The 21,789-nt window shown below is 39.1% G+C and overlaps 1 protein-coding gene across 2 annotated transcripts in view; it reads left to right on the forward strand.

Moving 5' to 3' along the window:
- Window positions 1–361: 361 nt before the first annotated feature.
- LOC126373336 (forkhead box protein N3-like) overlaps window positions 362–21,789 on the forward strand; it is a 28,175-nt gene continuing 6,747 nt past the window's right edge. For both annotated transcript variants that reach the window (XM_050019466.1, XM_050019467.1), the window contains exons 1-5: window positions 362–483; window positions 15,625–15,842; window positions 17,469–17,566; window positions 18,494–18,558; window positions 20,316–20,597. In XM_050019466.1, coding sequence (XP_049875423.1) covers window positions 15,625–15,842; window positions 17,469–17,566; window positions 18,494–18,558; window positions 20,316–20,597 — 663 coding nt within the window. In that variant the 5' untranslated portion in view covers window positions 362–483. The remainder of the gene's footprint in view (window positions 484–15,624; window positions 15,843–17,468; window positions 17,567–18,493; window positions 18,559–20,315; window positions 20,598–21,789) is intronic.

Here is a 21,789-nt window from a genome sequence, read left to right on the forward strand (position 1 = left end):
CTTGAACTTCAGTCAGTGGAATTCTATTTTAAATTTTATTTTGTAAATGGGATTTTCTGGAAAATGCGTTTTTCTTAAATTGTAAAACGTTTGACAGAGAAAAAGCTATACAAATTGCTACGTCGTAATATTGTATCTAAATTATTAACAAAACTCCACTTTGTATAATAAAAACGATCCACTTTGTACAGCGACATCTATCGAGAAATGAAAGAAAGAAACAGTGAAACAATACTACCAACTTTCAGAATAAATGACATCCGTGAAGCCATAAATTATTTTAATTATTTTTTTCTAACCACAGACAAGCAAGATATCCGATTATCAAATCATATGTTTATTTATGTAGGTTACTCTTTAGTTTATGGTTTGATTGGGTGTCGAGGTGTTTGTTGAATGTTGATTTCGAGTGCGGTGGCCGCGTAATGCTGTTTGTTGTTATTGCTATCAATTAGTGCGTCCAACAAACATTTCATCTTTAAGGTGAGTATTGTATTCCGCATAAAAACCGTTTGCAACATTTTCTTATCGTCATGAAAATGTACCTGGTAGATGTCCCAATAAAATGATTACGTCGCTGTAAAAATCTATTTCTATTGCGCATTTTGGATTTCGCACCCGGGATAATTCGAATAAGGTATCGTATTATCGATAAGATGCGGCTCGATAGGTCAGCGTGGGGCGTGAAGTATCGTTTACATGCGGTTCTAAAAATGTTTCGAGGCGCATCAGGAACGTGTGTCGGGAGTCGGTGGCGCTCCTTCTAAATATGGAACGGGTGGTGATGAGCGTTTGGTGTCCTCCGTGTCGCGTGGGGCCGTCCCTGCTTATGTAACGGCCCTTGGGAACGCGGCGCGCCGCACGTGCAAGTGGCGCTGCGAGCACGCGGTGCGTCCACGTCGGAGCACGACGCGGGCAGCGCGCACGCGGCCCCACGCCGCACGCCCCAACCCCAGTCTCCTAGCAACACGCTGTTGATGCCACACTGACCCAATGAACACAAAAACACATGCTAGCTGTTACATCACACCACTGGATATTTTCGCGTGTTATTGCGTTGCTAGGGAGTGTGAACCATAACATAAAGTTGCATCTGGCTATTGGGTTTTCCTTGGTGAGTGGACTTTGCCCCTCTATCCTTGTTGTGATTGTAGTTTGTTTGGTTTGTTTTTCAAATAAGATGCTAACATGTTTAGCCATGTAACAGATAAGTTTAAGGAAGTTGTGAGATTACCAGAAGTCATGCAGAACCCTGAAGTGGGGTGGGCTATTAATAGCAGCCAGACCTTTGTGTGACCTAGATCTCAGTTGACACTTCCTGTAGGATTTCTAATTTTAAGTGTCACCCAGAAAGTGTGTTCTAGTTTCATGCGTTAATTGTTGTAATTATAGATTGTTGCAATTTTCCACTATTCCCAAAAACTACCAAGGTATGTATCTCTAGTTAGAAATAAACATTATTAAAGAATAGTTTTAAAAAGTTAAGTTTAATATTCTGGTGTGACTTGTAAAATAAATATCAGCGTTAACAAGGCCACATAATCACCTAAATGATAAGTCACTGTAAAAATGTGTGTGATATCTCAAACAATATCACTACTTACATGTAATCAACTGAAAGATAACAGAACTTAGTATTGAAATGCTAAAATGCATATAGAATGTCAATTTATTAGTCAGGAAACCAAGACTACAGTTGTCCCAGATTTAACAGTTATGATTGTGTCCTAAAACCATTGCAATGTTAATAAATGTAGGTTAGTAGAGAAGGCAGTATCATTGATATCTTTCTTTTTTTCTTCGTCCAGTTAAAGGTCAGGCTGAGATCATAAGACCATACTGCCTAGGTGATGTCAATAAAATGTAAGACAAGCATTAAAACAAACATTTAACTGATGCCCTGAATGTAATTATTACAACTTTATACTTTGCAGATATAATGTTATTTGGCTGTTCATTTTAAGTACTATTAATAGAACATACATAGCCTTTTTTTTGAAGTTGGTAAAAAAGAGTTCTGCACTTTTGTAGGAAAATAGGTACCTAACAATAAGTACCTACGATCTTTTTTTTTAATATCAATTCTATAAGGTCAACAGCATAATATTGAACTTGTATAATGTATTGATATATACAGTTGACTACAAGATGATGTGTTTCTTATTCAAACACTGATCAAACTAGCGGCACTATATCAATGACATCATAGCTTCCCTATACTTTGTGAGTAAACAACATGATGAGTCTATATTGTATATATCTATGGTGTGTTTTTGTTCCAATTATTGCGTATATTTTCCGCATTCCGTGTACCCACTTAAGTACGTGAATTGTTATCGATTTATATATCGCAATATAAACATGTAGGTTTCGTTAAACTGAAGACTGAAATATATTTGTTTTAAATAGGTGGCTTGCAACAAGCGAATGTTACAAGTATTTTAATTTTAAAACTTGCTTTTCGCCGGTGACTTGTGATGCGTGGACTTCTGTTATCGCACGCGACACGTTTTATTCAACCCCTTAAGGGATGATTTCCGGGTTAAAAACTATCCTATGTCGTTCCCCGGTTTTTAAACTATACACCTACTACAATCGTTTCAGCTGTTTAAGCGTGAAACAACGGCCTCTGTAATCAAGTAGTTGAGCTAGGCTCACGATCCGGAGGTCCCGGGTTCGAATCCCGGTGGGGACTTATCACAAAAATCACTTTGTGATCCCTACTTTGGTTAGGACCTTACAGGCTGATCACCTGATTGTCCGAAAGTAAGATGCTCCGTGCTTCGGAAGGCACGTTAAGCTGTTGGTCCCGGTTGCTACTTACTGATGTAAGTGAGTAATAGTTACATGAGCCATGTCAGGAGCCTTTGGCGGCTCAATAATAACCCTGACACCAGCGTTGCTGAAGTTCGTAATCCACCTCACAACCCACACGATAGAAGAAGCGTGAAAAGTTCAGAAGTTACTTTCGCATTTATGATATTAACTCTTTCACGGACAGAGACCATGGGTCATTGATGGGTCAAAATAGGTAGAATGAGAGTATGACAACTTGGAATCGGAACGTCATTAGACGTTCTGTCCTTGAAAGTGTTAATAATACTCGTAGCGTACCTATGTCGCGTGGGTATAGTGACGTCATGAGTGCCACGCGAACCACCATGCACTTTCTAGACGTGAAACTTGTTCGACGATGTTTACTTGTTTTCCGTTACAACATTGATTTTTACTTTCGAAATAATTGCACTGTGCTTACGCATATTGACGCCGTGTCCTTACGACGAAGACAGAAGACTATGACGTAGAAATGCAGTCACTTACTAGGGCAAGTTGTATGTGTCCAGGCAAATGTACTTACACGCTCATAGTTTGATCGTCGTTTATTATTTATTTATTTAGGTACAAGTTAAAAGTTAATGAACTTTTTTGACAAATTGAACTGTAAGTCACTAAATGTCAAATATGTTAGTGCGATAGAGTCCTAAAGTGGGTACATGATATTGCTTATGACTCACATACAGCAATACATGTAAAAGTTTTACAGACAACATTATGAAAAGAAAGACTTGGTATATATGCTTGCCAATTACATGCGTACGCAGCATTTACCATAAATGAAAACAGACTATACAGGGTGTTAGTGACATCGTAACGAAAAAAAAAATGGAACGCCTATTTTATTGTACTAAAAATGATGGTGGGTGTTTTTCTTGTCGCAAATGTTTAATTAAGATTTTCAATTTTTACTGTGCCGCAATGTAAGTCGAACAACGCGCCACACAGACGCTAAACTTACGCGCGGCTACGTTACGCGTGCGTGATACGATGTTGATATCTAGGTAGGAGTTTTCATTCTCTTGTATTTAGATGCTTAGTGGTTCAACGTTTAAAAATGTTGTTTGTTGAAGTAGAACACCTACTGCCACGATTTTTCACGCACGGTACCTACCTACCAGTTATTAAAACGTTCCTAACTTATTAACAATAAAAACCCTACTCTTGCCTTACCTTAATTGTTATTCCTTCGGATGAAGTACCTAGGTAGGTACCCTAGAACATGTCACGTCACGTAGGTATGCAACATCGCGTTTCCTCCGCGGTAGGTAGGTATCACACGCACTCACAAACACAACACCTTGCTCTTTAATAAACATCAACAATCTTCCATACTTTTGCGCAGTAAATGGTCTATGATCTATCATCATAGTCGACACTACTCATTTACAGAATGAAACAAACACTCACAAACACGAATATCCTCAAAAAACATCACGCGATTCGGGTCAAGCTTAGTATTCGACTGAGCGGAAGCGCGCGGCGGCGTTAGCGCAAAGCATCGTGTGCGTCAAGCTAGCGGCCTCAAAAAAAAAATGGGCACGAAAAAATAATTTGACCATACCAAAAAATAGTACTCTTATTGAAAAAAATAGTACCTGTTGTAAAAAAATTAGTACCATCACGGTTCTGGATTTATAGCCATGTTTTATTGCACTTGCTAGCTTGACGGTGAGCGAAATTTGGCGAGAGTTAACGACAAGGTCTTTCGCTTTGATTTAAACGCCAAAAAATAGTACCGAAATAGTACTCAACCCCTGCAAAATACCGAAAGTAGTACTTCAACGGTTCCAAAGTTATAAAGGCAGTTCTTTGATCCCGCTAGCTTGACGTTTTGAAAATACCTATTATCTGGGGAACGCTTGCATACTTCAGTATGTAACTAATGTCAATAAACTCGTATGAAATAGTACTCCCTACCATCATAATTTTGATCCGATTCTCTTTGTAGAAATGTTAAAAAATCATCATAACCTATGCCATACATTTGTTGTTGATACAGTCACGTAGACAATTACATAACCTCACAATTTATTCGTAAGTATTGCCATTTTGGAGGTCTACCCTACCATTTCTTTGCACTTCAGTGCTGCTATTACAAAAAATTCCTATTGCATACACCCATATGCACTAATTTTAATAGAAAATGGCTGCATGGGTCTAGTTCTTATCGAAAACAATGTGTGATTTTAATACATCATAATACATTTTTAATCTGCTGTTTTATTTTATAATTTATACCTTCATGTTGAATTTGTTACGGATCGAAGTGTTTGTTAATAAACAATTTGCAGTATTTGTAGAATAACTCAGAGTTTCAACAATGATATTACTTTCATCTAACAACCCTGGCACTTCACCAATTTTTACCCAAAAATGGGGAAAAATACTGAAATCTGACAACATTCTTGACCATGTGTAATAATTTTGTTCGCGACTGTACTTGTCTTGATAAATGTATGACATAGGTTATAATAACTTTTTGACATATTTCTACAAAGAGAATCAGGTCCAAATTATGATGGTAGGGAGTACTATTTCATACGAGTTTATTGACATTAGTTACAAACTGAAGTATGCAAGCATTCCCCAGATAATAGGTATTTTCAAAACGTCAAGCTAGCGGGATCAAATAACTACCTTTATAACTTTGGAACCGTTGAAGTACTACTTTCGGTATTTTGCAGGGGGTGAGTACTATTTCGATACTATTTTTTGGCGTTTAAATCAAAGCGAAAGACCTTGTCGTTAACTCTCGCCAAATTTCGCTCACCGTCAAGCTAGCAAGTGCAATAAAACATGGCTATAAATCCAGAACCGTGATGGTACTATTTTTTTTACAACAGGTACTATTTTTTTCAATAAGAGTACTATTTTTTGGTATGGTCAAATTATTTTTTCGTGCCCATTTTTTTTTTGAGGCCGCTAGCTTGACGCACACAAAGCATCAAAGGCGCCGACTAAGGGCGCCGACGACGCACCGGCCGCGGCCGAGTCGAGCCGACGACTAGAGAGAGAGAGAGAAGTATGTTTATGGTGCAAGTGACAGAGAAAGAAATAGTATCTGTTCGTATGCCTACTTTATTGGCGAGCGTTGCCCTTGACCCGTGCGCCGGCTATTCACCTGCGCATAGCTGAAGTTGTAGATACGTTATTATTATTATTGATGACATTGATAAAATTTAATAATTAGTAATTTTTATTTGTTTATTTTAAATGTGCGTTCTATGCAGCTTAAAACACAATATGGGACTGAAAAAAATCTAATTTTTTTATGAATTTGGCGACAGGAAACTTCACTTGATACCTATCAACTCAAAGAAATACCTAGTATCTGTTCGTAATGCCTACTTTATTGGCGCGCGTTGCCCTTGATCCGTGAGGCTATTCACGTCCGAGTATCCATCAAGACAGATCAAACAAGCCCTAACTCGGAGGTCTTGCGTCCCAGGATCCTTTAATTATGTCTTAGAACCTTCTTGGCCTATGTGGTCCAGTGGTTGAGCGATGGGATGCGGAGGGCCCGGGTTCGTATTCCGGTGGGGACATATCACAAAAATCTGTTTATAAGGCCTTTGGTTGGGACGTTACAGGCTGATCACCTGATTGTCCGAAAGTAAAATGATCCGTGCTTTGGAAGGTACGTTAAGTCGTTGCTCCCGTCTACTAGGTACTTATGTAAGCACGTAGCCGTTACATGAATATTGTACACAGAACAGGATAGGTTTAATTAGTTCTTTACTGATGATTTAACAATGAGATTTAAAACCACGAATAACTTAGTACTCGGTACCAACATGTAACAAGAAAAATAAGATCACTCCTCTCGGACAATTTTTTTCTTTGAACATGCCGACATTGCCTACGCGGCGGAGTTGCCGAACTATCGATAGGTAGATTATCAATTGTTGAACTTGAAAATTGTCTAAACTATCGAAAGTAGTGATAGTACATTTAGATCGATACTAGCGATAGTACCGATAGGTCTTGCTTTGTAATAATAATGGGTATTGATCTAAAAGATCTATCGATAGGTACCTACTATTGGTTTTTTTTAACTAGGTATCGATAGAATATCGATAGGCAACACTCTGGCGGAGTGTCCGCCCAATTCTAGACGCGATCTCGCTCGATTTTTGTGTAGCGAGGTTTTGCGTAGGTACTTACATACTAAGTTGGTGGATGGTTGACATAGTAGGTAACTAATTACCTAATCTGTGGTGGTTGTGTTAGTTGGTTGTTAGTTATTCTAATGACAACAAAGAATACAATTATTTACTGTTTCAACTGTTTTAGGTAGATAATGGCCCCGATTCCTATGAGTAAATGAATGAATAACCCGGTCGAATCAAAAAGGTATCTCGCTGGTATGCAAACCGTTTGACGTGTGCTGTCAACTTAATTCTGTCGGTTGTTTTAGATTTCTGCTTAAAATTGACGTGTATTCCATAAATTTTATGCCTGTTGATTATCCGTCCATTTAAGAATAAGAATAAAATAAATTTATAAATTTACGATAGACAGAGAAAGAAATAGGATTGGTTCGTAGTGCCTACTTTGTAGGCCGCGCCGCCGCCGCCGGCGTGCGGCGCGGGGCGCGCGGAGCGGGGCGTGCGGAGCGGGGCGCGCGGCTCGGTGCGTGTGGCCGTTGACCCGTTCGAGCAGCTGTTGTCTCCATTACATCGAAAATTTTCGATAATTTGTCATTATTGTTTTTTTTATTGAAATTTGGGTTCTATGCAGCTAAAAACACAATATGGAATTGAAAATAATTAAAAACAAAACTCAAAATTTCATGAATTTTGCGACGGAAAATTCCACTAGATATTAACTCAGAATCATGGTCTGAATCATCCCTCTCAGTATTCGTTACGATGTCACTAACACCCGGTATAAATTATAAACTTTTTTTTCAGTAACCTAGAGGTTTATTCAACGTAATTATCATATATCGATACACAACACTATACTTAAATAGTATATATATTAATGCCTTTTTTTTGACGTGACTTATTGTAGATATGCCGCAGATGGCATTAACTACTTGGCCGGATAAATGGGGGGCGCTGAAGGCTCTCACCCGGTATATTAATGCCGGCTCATGTGATGTCGTTCACGTATTTTCATTTCCAACAGGTTTATACGGCTTTAAATAGGCACCTATAGGATACAAAAATATGTTATCTAATTATAAAAGAAATCTCGTAGCTGGGTGACTCCGGGTGACGTATTGGCTATGCAGCGTCGTGCTGTATCGACGCCCACACAGCAGCGTCGCGTCGCGTCGCGTCATTGTGATTCTTTACATTAGCCATTGGCCCCGATTCCTGCAGACACTTCCTAATTTTACTTTAAGTTATACCTGTCATTTTCTTATCCGCCGAAAAGTAAAGAGACAGCTGATTAACAGCTCTTCATTTTAGGAAGAATGAGTAAATGAATGAATAACCCGGGCGAATCATAAAGGTATCTCGCTGGTATGCAAACCGTTTGACGTGTGCTGTCAACTTAATTCTGTCGGGTTATTAGCCAATGCAAATTTTTTATAGGGTTGTTTTAGATTTGTGCTTAAAATTAACGTGTGTTCCATAAATTTTAAGCTTTTCGATTACCCGTCCTTTTCCTTTTCGGCGGATAAGAAAATGACAGATATAACTTAAAATAAAATGAGATGCTGTTTACAAGAATTAGCACCAATATCCGCCTGAACTACAGGCAGATTAGACGCTTACTTGAATGCTTAGACTCGTCTAGTCAGTCATTAGAGTCATTTGTAGATGTATTAAGCACTGAATCTCAGTGGAAAACTATGAATTTAGTATTTTTTTATATGAGTTGTTACGATGTAGTCGCTTAATATCTGAAATACGACATTTAACATTTGATAGCTTATTACGTCCCACTGCTAGATAGCCTATTATATTCTCCTCGACAATAGGCTATTTTTCACCTTAGTCAAATTAAATACTTTTACGAAAAATACTAAACGAACATTTTCTATTGAATTTGTATGGAAATACTATCCTAGTGACTTCACTTATAAAAGCAGTCAATCATCGTACTTGTGATTTAATTCGTAATTATAGTTCGAAAATAAGTGGCAAAAAAAATGGGGTCCAAAATTTTTTTTATTCGACTAAAATATTTTTTGAATTATATTTTTAACGAACGATCATTCTTGCGAGTCAACTTAGTATCGAACCACACCTTGCCCGACAAACGCTTGACCGAAGCATTCATCGAACAACTGGAAATTCGAAATGTGAGTTGTTCGATGAAAGCATATGCTTCGGTCAAGCGTTTGTCGGGCAAGGAGGGGTTCGATACGTTGACTCGCAAGAATGATCTTTCGTTAAAAATATAATTCGAAAATTATTTCAGTCGAATAAGCATTCATCGAACTACTGACATTCGAACTTAAGTTACTGACCCAGAAAAATGAGACCGATTTTTGACTATCTTAGACTGGGCTTATATTTCTAGATTAGCATTTATAATGTATCTTTAACGAAGTGACGTATCCTACAGGAAAGGGTACGTAGTACCCACCGCACTGCAAACAACCAGACTCAACACTTAAAACATTACCTACATAAAGAAAAGCATGCAACTTTTTTCCATAAGACTCTCATAAACGTGTCCGTCTTGCAAACTGTCTCTGCTAACGACCCCTCTGACGAACACTTCTGTTGTCTCTTTCAACACGTTTAAGTATCAACCAGTCGCTTTAAATATCCGCATTGCTTTGCCATGGGCCTGACAGGCGCCCTACTTTCGCTATTTCTCTAAAATACATTGCCCTTTTGTTTTTCTCCCACAAATATGAGTTGACAAAGAAATATATTACGTTTCATTTTCAATCTTGTTTCTTAAATAATACGGAGCTAAATAAACGTCGTAATTTGATGCAAAAGTTACTGCTCTATCACAAGAATGGAAGCCATTAAAATTTCAATCGCTTTATTTGAAAATTGGGTTCACATTAGCTTAACTGTCAGTAACTATGCTCATTCAATCTGTTTTTGGGTTTCCTGTAAAAGCCTAGTATATTTTATGCTCCTTGCAAATAAAAATGGAGATCCTAGAAATGGCACGTGTGTTTGAGAATGCTTGTCCTTGCTTGTTTATTTACATAATATTTTTCAACTTTTTTTATTATTTTTTTTGCTTTTCAGGCTTGAATCACCTGATTGTCCGAAAAAGTAAGATGATTCCGTGCTTCGGAGGGCACGTTAAGCCGTTGGTCCCGGCTATTAGCCGTAAAAACACCTCCACCAACCCGCATTGGAGCAGCGTGGTGGAGTATGCTCCATACCCCCTCCGGTTGATTGAGGGGAGGCCTGTGCCCAGCAGTGGGACGTATATAGGCTGTTTATGTTTATGTTTATGTTTTCAACTCCGTAAAACCGGTACGATCCAGATAACAACTATAAATGAACTGCGCAGCTCATATAACACAGGACAAGCAAGTAATACCGTCGCGTTATCTTATGAATATTTATTACAAAATACTACGCCTAAAACTAGAAGGAACTTGCCTTTTTCGTTTTATATCTAACGATAATAAAGTTTTATAATCTGTACTCGCACGGCAGCAATGATCTTTCGATATTATGTCAGTCTGGAATAGACAATCGGCTTATAAATTTCTAAAGCATTTATCTTAGTGCGCGACGATTATTTTTGACCTTGGCTATTATGTCCGTAATTTTTATAATAGAATAGAACACTTTCGCAACAACAGAAAGAGAAGATAATAAAGTCGACGGTCTTCAACGAATTATGTCTTATCTATATTATATTAAAAGCCATTCAATTGGAATAGGCTGCCAAGGGTAGCTCAAGAGAGTTCCTCTTACCCAATTTTTAAAAACAGAGTCAAAGGGCATTTTTTGTCTATAGAATAGGTATTCTTAGTCTAAATAGACTAGAGAGTTATATATATAATAGGTATGTATGTAGGTAGGTATATTATATATTTATAGACTCCAAGGCATGGTATTTGTGTTTATTTATATACTTATTATTATTTTATGTAGATGTAATTATTATATTTCGTATATTGCACCACTTTATTCTTATACTACCGCTAGGTTGGCTGGAAGAGATCTCTCTTAGAGATAAGTCCTCCCTTGTTAACGTCCATTTCATGTTTGTGATGTAACTAGTTGTTACGTGCAATAAAGTATATTTCAATGATTTAATAAAATTGCTGGGAATTTGCTAAATGAGATAATTACATTTGTGTCAACATTTTATGCCGGTTAATACGTACGTTACCATGGCGCTACCACCACACTACGTACAGTAAACAAGAACGAAGCGTCGCACTTAAATTACGAAATACTGTTCAGCTTAGTATTACGAGTATCTCCGAAGGGACAAGCGTACAGTCATGAGCAATATCATGTGCCCACTTTACTCATACTCATTTATTCATATTTTTTTTTAAATTTTACATGTCAAATGTACTTATAAATTTCAAATACCCATAGTTAACAATACATAATTACATATATCAGTGATGTCAACATATTATCTATCCATTACAGAACTCGTCCATGTCATAAAAGAACCCTGTCGCACTATCACATTTGACATTTAATGAGACTTACGGTTTAATTTGTCAAAAAAGTTAATGCGATATGGTTTCAAAGTATATACATATTAGTACTCGTGATCGTACAGTGTCCTATACACTCACTCCTCGCCTATGTTTCAGTCCCAAGTGACACGCTTATTCGCAAACATACATACACACACACATTCACGTTAAATTTAAATGCATGGCAAATTTTGTATTATAAGTTGTTATTTATGAAATAGGTATAAATACAAAATTGTTACGGTAGAGCGGATACAACATTGCTACGGTAGAGCGGAGTCTTCTAATACACGCATACACCTGCTTAAAAGGAGATTCCAACCCTTACTTAATGCTATGTACCAAATGTTACAGCAATAAACTTTTTTTTTGTTTTTTTTTATGTAATAGGGACCGAGCTTATTGCCATTAACCGGACACAAACAACGTGATATTAAATATTTATGATCTAAACATGGATTCAAAGTCATAAAGTCGTTTTGGTTTATAGACCAAGCCGGGATTCGAACTCTATCCGAACTATCCGAACAATAATGCTACAAATGTAAAAAGCTTGCTTCTATGCTGGGCTGGGAGGAAATATGATATCCTTCTACGGCCCAGACTTCCAAACAGTGAGGTTTTGATGTTAACAAGACAGCCCGCCAACACTATTCTGAGGGTCGTTGATAAACCCGATTGCTCCATCCTGAGGCACTGGGTACGGTCACGAGTACTAATATGTATACACTTTGAAACCATGTCACATTAACTTTTTTGACAAATTAAACCGTAAGTCTCACTGAATATCAAACATGATAGTGCGACAGGGTTCTAATGTAGGTACAAGATATTACTCATGACTGTACGGTCACGAGTACTAATATGTATACTTTGAAACCATGTCACATTAACTTTTTTGACAAATTAAACCGTAAGTCTCACTGTTTATCAAACATGATGGTACGAGAGAGTTCTAAAGTGGGTACATGATTTTGTTCATGACTGTACAAGCGCATGTGCCGGAGCCTAGTGCCGCCCGCGCCGGAAGGAACAAGCGGTATATGAATTAAAATAAAAACTACTTTTTTTTAAATTGTGTGTTACTAACATAGTTTTTGTAAGTCTTTTTTACTAACAGTATAATGGGCCTTAAGGTCTGAAATTAAGATATTTATTTAATGCCTTATCCTCAGATTTTAATACGACATTGGGTCTTACTTACAACTTGTCATAAAAGTAGGTACTACACTTGCGTAGTAGCAGATAAACACGAGGTTTCAAACACGTAGGTACAATCAGCTGTTGTCGATTTCGTTACTATGCCAAGGCCGTGTACAATGCACGAAGAACGTTGAAGATAACCGAACTATTTTCATTGGAGATACAGTTTCAAAACGTCTCGTTGCTAAAATAGTTGCGATTGTTACGTCAGATGCGTCGCGCCACGAGACATTATAATCGATTTTTTTACTTCGCCAGTTTAAAGTAGCCTATAATGGCCTCCATGGTCCAGTGGTTCAGCGTTGGGCTCACGATCCGGAGGTCCTGGGTTCCAAAGGTGGCGACACATCACAAAAATCACTTTGTGATCCCCAGTTTGGTTAGGGCATTACAGGCTGATCACCTGATTGTCCAAAAAGTAAGATGATCCCTGCTTAGGAAGGCACGTTAAACCGTTGGTGCCGGTTACTACTTACTGATGTAAGTAAGTAATCGTTACATGAGCCATGGGCCTTTGGCGGCTAACCTTGTCACCAGGGTTGATGAGGTTGGTAAATCACCTCACAACCCACACGATAGAAGAAGAAGACGTAGCCTATACTGGTTACTGGAGTATAGCCCTCTATGGACGTGAAACTTGGACACTGACACAGAAAGAGAGTGAGACTCGAGGCCTTTGAAATGCGGTGCTGGAGGAGGATGGAAAGAATAAGTTGGACAGAAAGGGTTACTAATGAGGAAGTGCTAGTAAGAGTAAGGGAAAAGAGGCAAATATTGAGAGTTATTGAGGACAGAAGCGGCAAGTTGATTGGACACTTAATAAGACACGACGAATTTATTAAGAACATCAAAGAAGGGAAGAAACAAGGAAATTGATTCATCTCGAAGGGGAAAACCAAGAAGAGCTTACATGGAACAGATTAAAGAGAAGGCGAACGTCGTGTCTTAAAAGGAAGTGAAAGAATTGGCCTTTGATAGATAAGAATGGAGAATGCTACAAGAACGTGGCGCTTAAATTAATGATGATAATACTGGTTACGCTCTGGCGTAGTGAAAAGCAAAAAGGCATAGAATAAAGGTTTTTGAAGTCATACGAACGAATATCCTTTTAAAATCCAAACTGCATTGTTTAACTATTGTGTCTGCAAATATCCGCCTTAGAAGGTTAGTTTAAAGTCTTATTATAAATGCGGAAGTAACTCTGACTGTCTTCTGAATCTGCTGGATTGATTTTGATGAAAAGTGGTTCATAGAACGAACGAAACCTGGAGCTGAACACAGGCACTTTCCAGAGAAGTAGACCTTAATGCGAACTACGAATTATTTATTCGTAGAATGCGAAGGTAACTCTGTCTATGTCTCACTTCTTCTGAATTTGCTGCACTGATTTGGATGAAAAGTAGCACATATAGAGAACGCAACCTAGAGCTGAACATAGGCACCAGAGAAATAGATACCACCTACGTGTGAAACGCTAAAAACTTATTAGGTACAATATGTAAGGCTTATCAGTTACTATACACACTTCTCTTTATAAAACATTAGACGTACTTTGGACGCGTTTTTGTACGAAATCTCCTCGAGCAAACGCGCAGGAATATTCCCATCCTTTCAAGTACCTACAATAGATCGCGCACACTAGCGTGCGATTTGTTAAGGGTATTACTAGACCAATCGATCGATTGTCGATCGATGGTGGAATGGATTAGTCGACGTCGATCGATATTTACTAACAGGTCAATTAAAACTACCAGACCAGTTGATCAACTTCGATCGACGTTGATCGATGCCGTCGAACACCCTATTTGCGACGCAAATTCGCACGCATTGCACTTTTTGTACGTCTGCACTTTGAGCCTAGGCTAATGACTCCAGAGGCGCTCAAACTTCTCACCCCTAAGCTATGTAGTGAAGTATTTATTTCACTACATAGATAGGGTAGGGCTTAGAGGTGACCCGTAGCATAAATCGGCGATCACAATAGACCTTATTTCATTATTGACATTGACTCGTGCTCGTGATGTGACACATGATCTATTCGGCCTTAAAATGTTTTATATAAAGAAGTACATATGATAAACCTTAATAATTACGTAAATAAAACAGTGCCCAAAGTGCTACTGCTCTAAAAGAAAACTACGCAATCAAATGATACTTGCTTTCCCATTGACCTTGTAAACTTTTAGCACAATTATAATGCCAATGACGCGAACACGCGTGGAAATAGGCGCGGACATAGGCGCACAGTAATTTCCATTTTCTACGAACTACGAAATGTACCGTTTCCGATACGAAGTTCATAACTATAACATAAGCTCACTGTATCCCAATTGGGGTAGTCAGACGGACTTTATCGCAAGATGAACTAGTACCCACGCCTCACCGAGCTTTCAGTTAGACCAACGTAGGTGGTGAGCCGTATTGCCGTCTATAACAGTCGAGCCAACTGTGTTATTGAGATAGATAAATTAATAACTCATTGGTGCAAGCCGATGAAACACAGGACCACAGTGACTAATAAGCTCAATTTGTGTAGAAGTAGGTAATAAATTAATTATCATTAGACTAGCTTTCCGCCCGAGTCTCTGCCTTTCGGCTGACTTCGGTTATCGCGCGCGGTTATTTATTCTACCCTTAAATAATATTAAAAAACTATCTATACCTAACTTTCTGTACCAAGTTTTATCAAAATAGATTTAGTAGTTTTCGAATCCATTTTTAACTTAAAACCATGTCATCATCATCAGCCCATTGCAGTCCACTACTGGATAGGCCTCTCCCAAGGCGCGCCACAAAGCCCTATCCTCAGCCTTACCCCAGGCGCTTCCAGCCACCTTCTACAAGTCGTGCCGCCATCTTGGCTGGGGTCGACCTACACTGTGTTTCCCTAGACGCGGTCTCCACTCCAAAACACCTTCGCACCAGCGGTTGTGGGTTCTGTGAACTATGTATTGTTAAACTTTTAAATTGGTGTTCCCCAGATGGCTCCGATGCGCGGAGAACGCGGCGGGTCGCCCGCTCGCGGCGCGCGCGCCTCGCTGCCGCTGCCGCGCCGCCTCATCAGGCAGATAGCGAGGCATGTTGCCTCCAGCGGACGGTCGCTGCGCCGGCTAGAAGTCTCCGGAAGGGTTATAGACAACTTCGACGACCTGGACGATGTCTCGGACGAGTCGGATTTTGATGCTCCTCAGCCAGCCGCGTGAGTAAAACTATAGCTTTTATTAGACGAAGGTAATGGCCCCGATTCCCACAGACACCTCCTAATTTTATTTTAAGTTATACCTGTCATTTTCCTATCCGCCAAAATGGAAAGGGACGGATGATTGACAACTGATTTTTTAAATGAATGAATAACCCGGGCGAATAAAATAGTCATGTCGCTCATAATGCCACCCGTTTGACGTGTGCTGTCAACTTGTCGGGTTATTTGTCAATATAAAATATTGGATGGGTTTTTAAAATTTATACCTAAAATTGACGTGTGTTCCATAAATTTTATGCCTGTCGATTACCCGTCGCATTCTTTTTCAGTGGATAGGAAAATGACAGGTATAACTTAAAATAAAATTAGATGGTGTGTCTAGGAATTAGCACCATTGTCTAGACAAATCTAAAAACAGGCGCGGCGCAGTTTTTAGTTAGTCAATGGGCTCTATTTGAGACGAAGTTCCTTGTAACGAAGACATCAATGCATTTGCAATAAATTAATCTAAATTATTCTGAGAACTACTATTAAACAGCAAGCTTGCAAACTTGATTTATGAAGAGTTATACACTCTGTATGTGTGTGTTACTCTTTTTACCAGTTCTTAATAAAGTTGCTTATTTAAATAGTTAACTAGGTAACAGAGAATGTTGGCGACTCTGTATCCTATCACAAGATGGCCTAGAGTTTCAAACTTTTTAGAGGTTCAATCATCAATCACACCTTGTCACTCTTAACATTGCGATCAGGTGATAATTCCCTTATCAACAGGTAGGTTAGTAGGTAACGCAGGTGATAAACGATATATCGTGACGCCTGCCGTGTAAGATTATGTTCTCTGATATGCGCATTGCGTAAAATTGTCCGCAGTTTAAGAATAATAAAGATTTAGCGCCTTCTTCAGCCAGATTTTATTTGTATATTGATTTAAGATAATAAACACTGCTTCACGGATTTTTCTTTATAATCTCTTTACCAAAAAGAAATTAGTTAAAAGTGAATAAAAAAAGGTACTCAAAGACGGAATTACTTCTCGCAACTTCTCGAAGATGTATAAAGATAAATACAGGGTGTTAGTGACATCGTAACGAATACTGAGGGGGATGATTCAGACCATGATTCTGAGTTGATATCAAGTGGAATTTTCCGTCGCAAAATTCATGTTATTTTTTTAGTTTTTTTTAATTATTTTCAATTCTATAGTTTTGCGATGGAAAATTCCACTTGATATTAACTCAGAATAATCAGCTGAATCATCCCTCTCAGTATTCGTTACGATGTCACTTACACCCCATACAAGTACATACAGAAGCCATACAAGTAGGTATGGGTGTTAGTGACACTGTAACGAATACTAAAGGGGATGATTCAGACCATGATTCTGAGTCGATATCAAGTGGAATTTCCTGTCGGAGAAGTCATGAAAATTTAGAGCTTATTTAAATTATTTTCCGTTCCATACTTTTGCGACGGAAGATTCCATTTGATATCAACTCAGAATTATGGCCTGAATCATTCCTCAAAGTTTTCGTTACGATGTCACTAACACCCTGTATAGGCGGTTAAAGTCCCTCTTACGACGTAAGTATATGGTTATTTGAACTGTTTGTTTTGTGACAGTGTGGCGTGCGGAGGCAACGCCGGCAACCTCCCGCCAGCTGACCACGACGATGATCTCACCAGCCTCAGCTGGCTACAAGACAGGAACCTGCTTAGAGGTAACACACCTAGTGTTCGAGATCGACGCCTGTTCATATTCACTAATCTCGACAGGATCAAGACGGATTGCTTATTTTATTTAGTAGGCGCTAATTTGTCATTGTTCACTTATACTTTAACATTTCACTGCAGTCGTTGATTTCGCTCCGATTCTACATTTTGTTTTCAATACTACCTGAAGTTTTGATTCCACAAGAACCCAGCTAATGGACTCCCTTTTTTACGAGAGGAAAAGCCTACCACATACTTCCCGCCGCGAAGGTAGTGAGAAAGTTATGTCGGGTTCGCATCGACTACATAAAACGCCTTGGTGTCCGTATCAACGCCATGGTGCCAGAGCCGCGGGTACGCTCGCACTCGTCCGCGACTTGGCGGTGATTTTGGGCCAGTTTGGGCACCGGCTCGTGCTCACAACGTACGCCACCTCTCTAGTTAGTGAACACCCTGTACTAACTTGGTGCCCACTGACATGAATGGGGTAGATGCCTCGGTTAAAGACATTCCGACCGCTTCCAAAGCTATAAGGCCACCCAGAGCACCGGCTTTAAGAACATAATTGTTTCTCTTTTACCGAAACCCTTAACAGGCTAGATACAATACCTAGTCAAATGAGAATTTGAATAATGAAATATGACCATTTCATGAAATCATCGACCAGATCATGAAATGATCAATTCTATGATCTGGCCACGACTTACACAAGCACTCCTCGTCAGCCTACCTACCTAGATCGTCTGGGCTATTAACATATTATTTTAAAAGTAACTGAAATAAAACAGCGTATGTTTTAAATTTTAGATTATTTTTTGTATATGATAAAATATAAAACCGTGTTAAATGCATTATTTACGATCCATTAAAATATTAACTAGCGGAAATTCTATATAACAATAGCTTTTAAAACGCACTTTTTTATTTAATTCCAGGTATTAATTTAACTAAAAGCGACATCGAGGATTCGAGAATGATTGGCAGTCATGTCATTGTAAAGGTGAGAATTAAAAAAGTTTATAAGTTAAAAACTATTTCCATAGAATAATAATTATATCAGCTGTAAACGCGCTCGGTCTGCTATTGTTGAAGTTAAGCAACTTTCGCAAAGGCCGGTCATAGGATGGGTGACCACAAAAAAAAAGTTTTCATCTCGAGCTCCTCCGTGCTTCGGATGGCACGTTAAGCCGTTGGTCCCGGCTGCATTAGCAGTCGTTAACAACCATCAATCCGCACTGGGCCCGCGTGTTGGTTTAAGGCCCGATCTCCCTATCCATCCATAGGGAAGGCCCGTGCCCCAGCAGTGGGGACGTTAATGGGCTGATGATGATGATGATGATGAATAATTAAATCCCTTAAAACGTAGTGTGATTAGATTGACAACGGAACAGACATATATACTTCGCAAAGTGGGACAGTGACGAAAAACATGTATACAGCTTAGTACGAAGGAGACGAGAGATATATCACTTTAATCATCCTAAATTTTAAGGGATTCATCACTATAGCACCTAAAACAAAAAAAAATCTAAAACCAAAAACAATTTGAAAATAAATTAATAAAAAAAATATTAATTAATTTTTGGATGTGAATTTGATACCTGAGCCAGATTCCCTTATTTTTATGCACCCATAGAGAACCCTCTATGGTATATACATTTTTAGGACAGGGGGCCTAAAAAGGCCGAATTGAGCATTTCAACTAAAAAAGCAAAATTGCTATTTGACATGACACACGTGTGCAAATGTCAAATAGCAGAATTGCTTTTTTAAGACATGCTCAATGTGGCAATTGCAGATCCCTCGATTCCTAAAGGGTTTACGGTAAAAATACTAGTTGAGTGCTCCTTTATGATTATAGCCACGACAAATTTAAATGCAGCTATGTTTACTTTGGTTTGCGTTTGTCCGTGATGACGTCACTTGTCCCATTTATCAAACTCTGAAAGCACACAGTATTATTTAGACAAGTGATCGCGTACAGAGTTTTTCAATGACACTCGCAGATCATATTGTACTCAACATTATAATACAATTACTTGCATTAATATTAAATTATAGTATTTAATTTGTGACAACTGCGGTGCTTTTGACTACGCGATAAATAAACCGATTCAATTGAGTAGTAGTTTAATTCTCATTATTAAATAAAGACATCTAAAGGTGACAATTTTTTTTCTTTTTTTTTTCTATTCAACTTGTTTATGAATTTTAATAATGAAAAATGTAATAAGTGCGACATTTTATCACGTTTTTCCATGACGTCACGGGTTGCTTTTTCATACAAATTCCATAGTAATTTCGAGTTTTCACGTTTAGTAAAAAGTAGTGATGTGCCGGATCGTTAAAAATGTATATCCGCGGATACGGATACGGATCTTTATTTTCTTATTCGATATTATTCGATTGGTGTCGGCGCCCGCGACCTTGAAACGATAGTTGACGTCTTCGCTCGCCGCAACGTCAGGCAGGACACGTTTTAACTTGCATTGCGCGGGTAGTACTTTTGTTTTGGTTATGGTTTAGTGTGACACTGTGGAATTTTATAGCTTTTTTAATTAATAATTCTACTTAATCACCTGAATAAGATCCGTAAAAGATCCGCGTGAAAAGTAACGGACACGGATACGGATACGGATATTCGGAACATCACTAGTAAAAAGTAACTGATTTGACTAGTTGGAAACTACCCTATTGTTCGAATATAGCGTGTGCCATACTCATAATTAATTTAATGTTGAGCCTATTTGCTTGCAGTCGGAGTCGCGCACGCCCCCGCCGCTCCCGCGACCGCCCTCCCCTCCTCGCACGCCGTGCAAAGCCCCCCCCTCGCCGCCCACTCCTTCAGCCCACACGAAGCCCCCCTATTCCTTCTCCTGCCTCATCTTCATGGCCATAGAAGCGGCGCCGGCCAGAGCATTACCAGTGAAAGAGATCTACGCGTGGATAGTACGACACTTCCCATACTTCAAACACGCTCCACAAGGCTGGAAGAATAGTGTACGGCATAACCTGTCGCTGAATAAGTGCTTCCATAAGGTGAGTTGGTTTGGTTTTACATTCGTAAAAGTCCACGGCTGCCAAGCTGAAGTAGCAGTGGGCAGGACACATAGCGAGGAGAAACGATAGCCGCTGGGGCGGAAAGGTTCTCGAATGGCGACCACGTGTCGGACGACGCTCAGTGGGTAGGCCCGCTACAAGGTGGACCGACGATCTGGTGACGGTCGCGGGAAGCCGCTGGATGCGGGCAGCGCAGGAACGATCGTCGTGGAGATCGTTGGGGGAGGCCTATGCCCAGCAGTGGGCGTCGTACGGCTGATAATGATGAAGAGATTACGAGATACGAGATCCACTTACTACGATCCTGACGCAGCATTTCGCGTCTTCCACTCACATCGAAGACTTCATGTATGCTCGCTGGTTTGGTTTTGATTGATGTAATTGTGTGATAGGTGGTGTGGAATAGGGTAGTTATGGTAGTTGAATGTTTTTTTTTTTCATCAATCTACTCAAGGAAACATCCTGAAGATTATTCAGAAATCCGTTTTTCAATATCTTGTGTAACACCGGATATATTAATAGTTAAAGTCAGTGGTGGGGGAATCTGTCCCGTTCTAGCAAAACGGTTTTTATACAGGGTATTATTGACATCGTAACGATAACTTTGGGGGATGATTCAGACCATGGTTCTGAGTTAATATATAAGCATTTCCGTACCTTGTATAGCACTAGGAATATGTGACGTCACGAGTTCCTATTGGCATTTCTTTCTCTTTGATTTCGGATGGCTGTAACAATTTCATTTTTCAACGAATTTTGATTCTGTTTTCACATTTGGCTATGAATGTGAGCCTATTTTGGAGCTGTAATGAAAAACATATTATATTTGACTACCCTATTGTTCATCATTTTGGAAAGGTCACGATCCCTCTGTCGGATTTTACCACATGCTCTAGAAGACAAGCAGTTAAACGCGTGCTATGTATTTTATTCGCCCCCATTCCAGCATAGAACCTAATTTTAGAATTAATTAGAATGTAGTAAGACTCAATTTAGTGTTATTTTAATATTATGAAAATCACTTTGTGATCCCTAGTTTGGTTAGGACATTACAGTCTGATCACCTGATTGTCCGAAAAGTAACATGATCCGTGCTTCGGAAGGCATGTTAAGCCGTTGATCCCGGTTACTTCTTACTGATGTAAGTAAGTAGTCGTTACATGAGCCATGT

Source organism: Pectinophora gossypiella, chromosome 15 (assembly GCF_024362695.1).
Source record: "Pectinophora gossypiella chromosome 15, ilPecGoss1.1, whole genome shotgun sequence".
NCBI classification, from domain to species: Eukaryota; Metazoa; Arthropoda; class Insecta; order Lepidoptera; family Gelechiidae; genus Pectinophora; species Pectinophora gossypiella.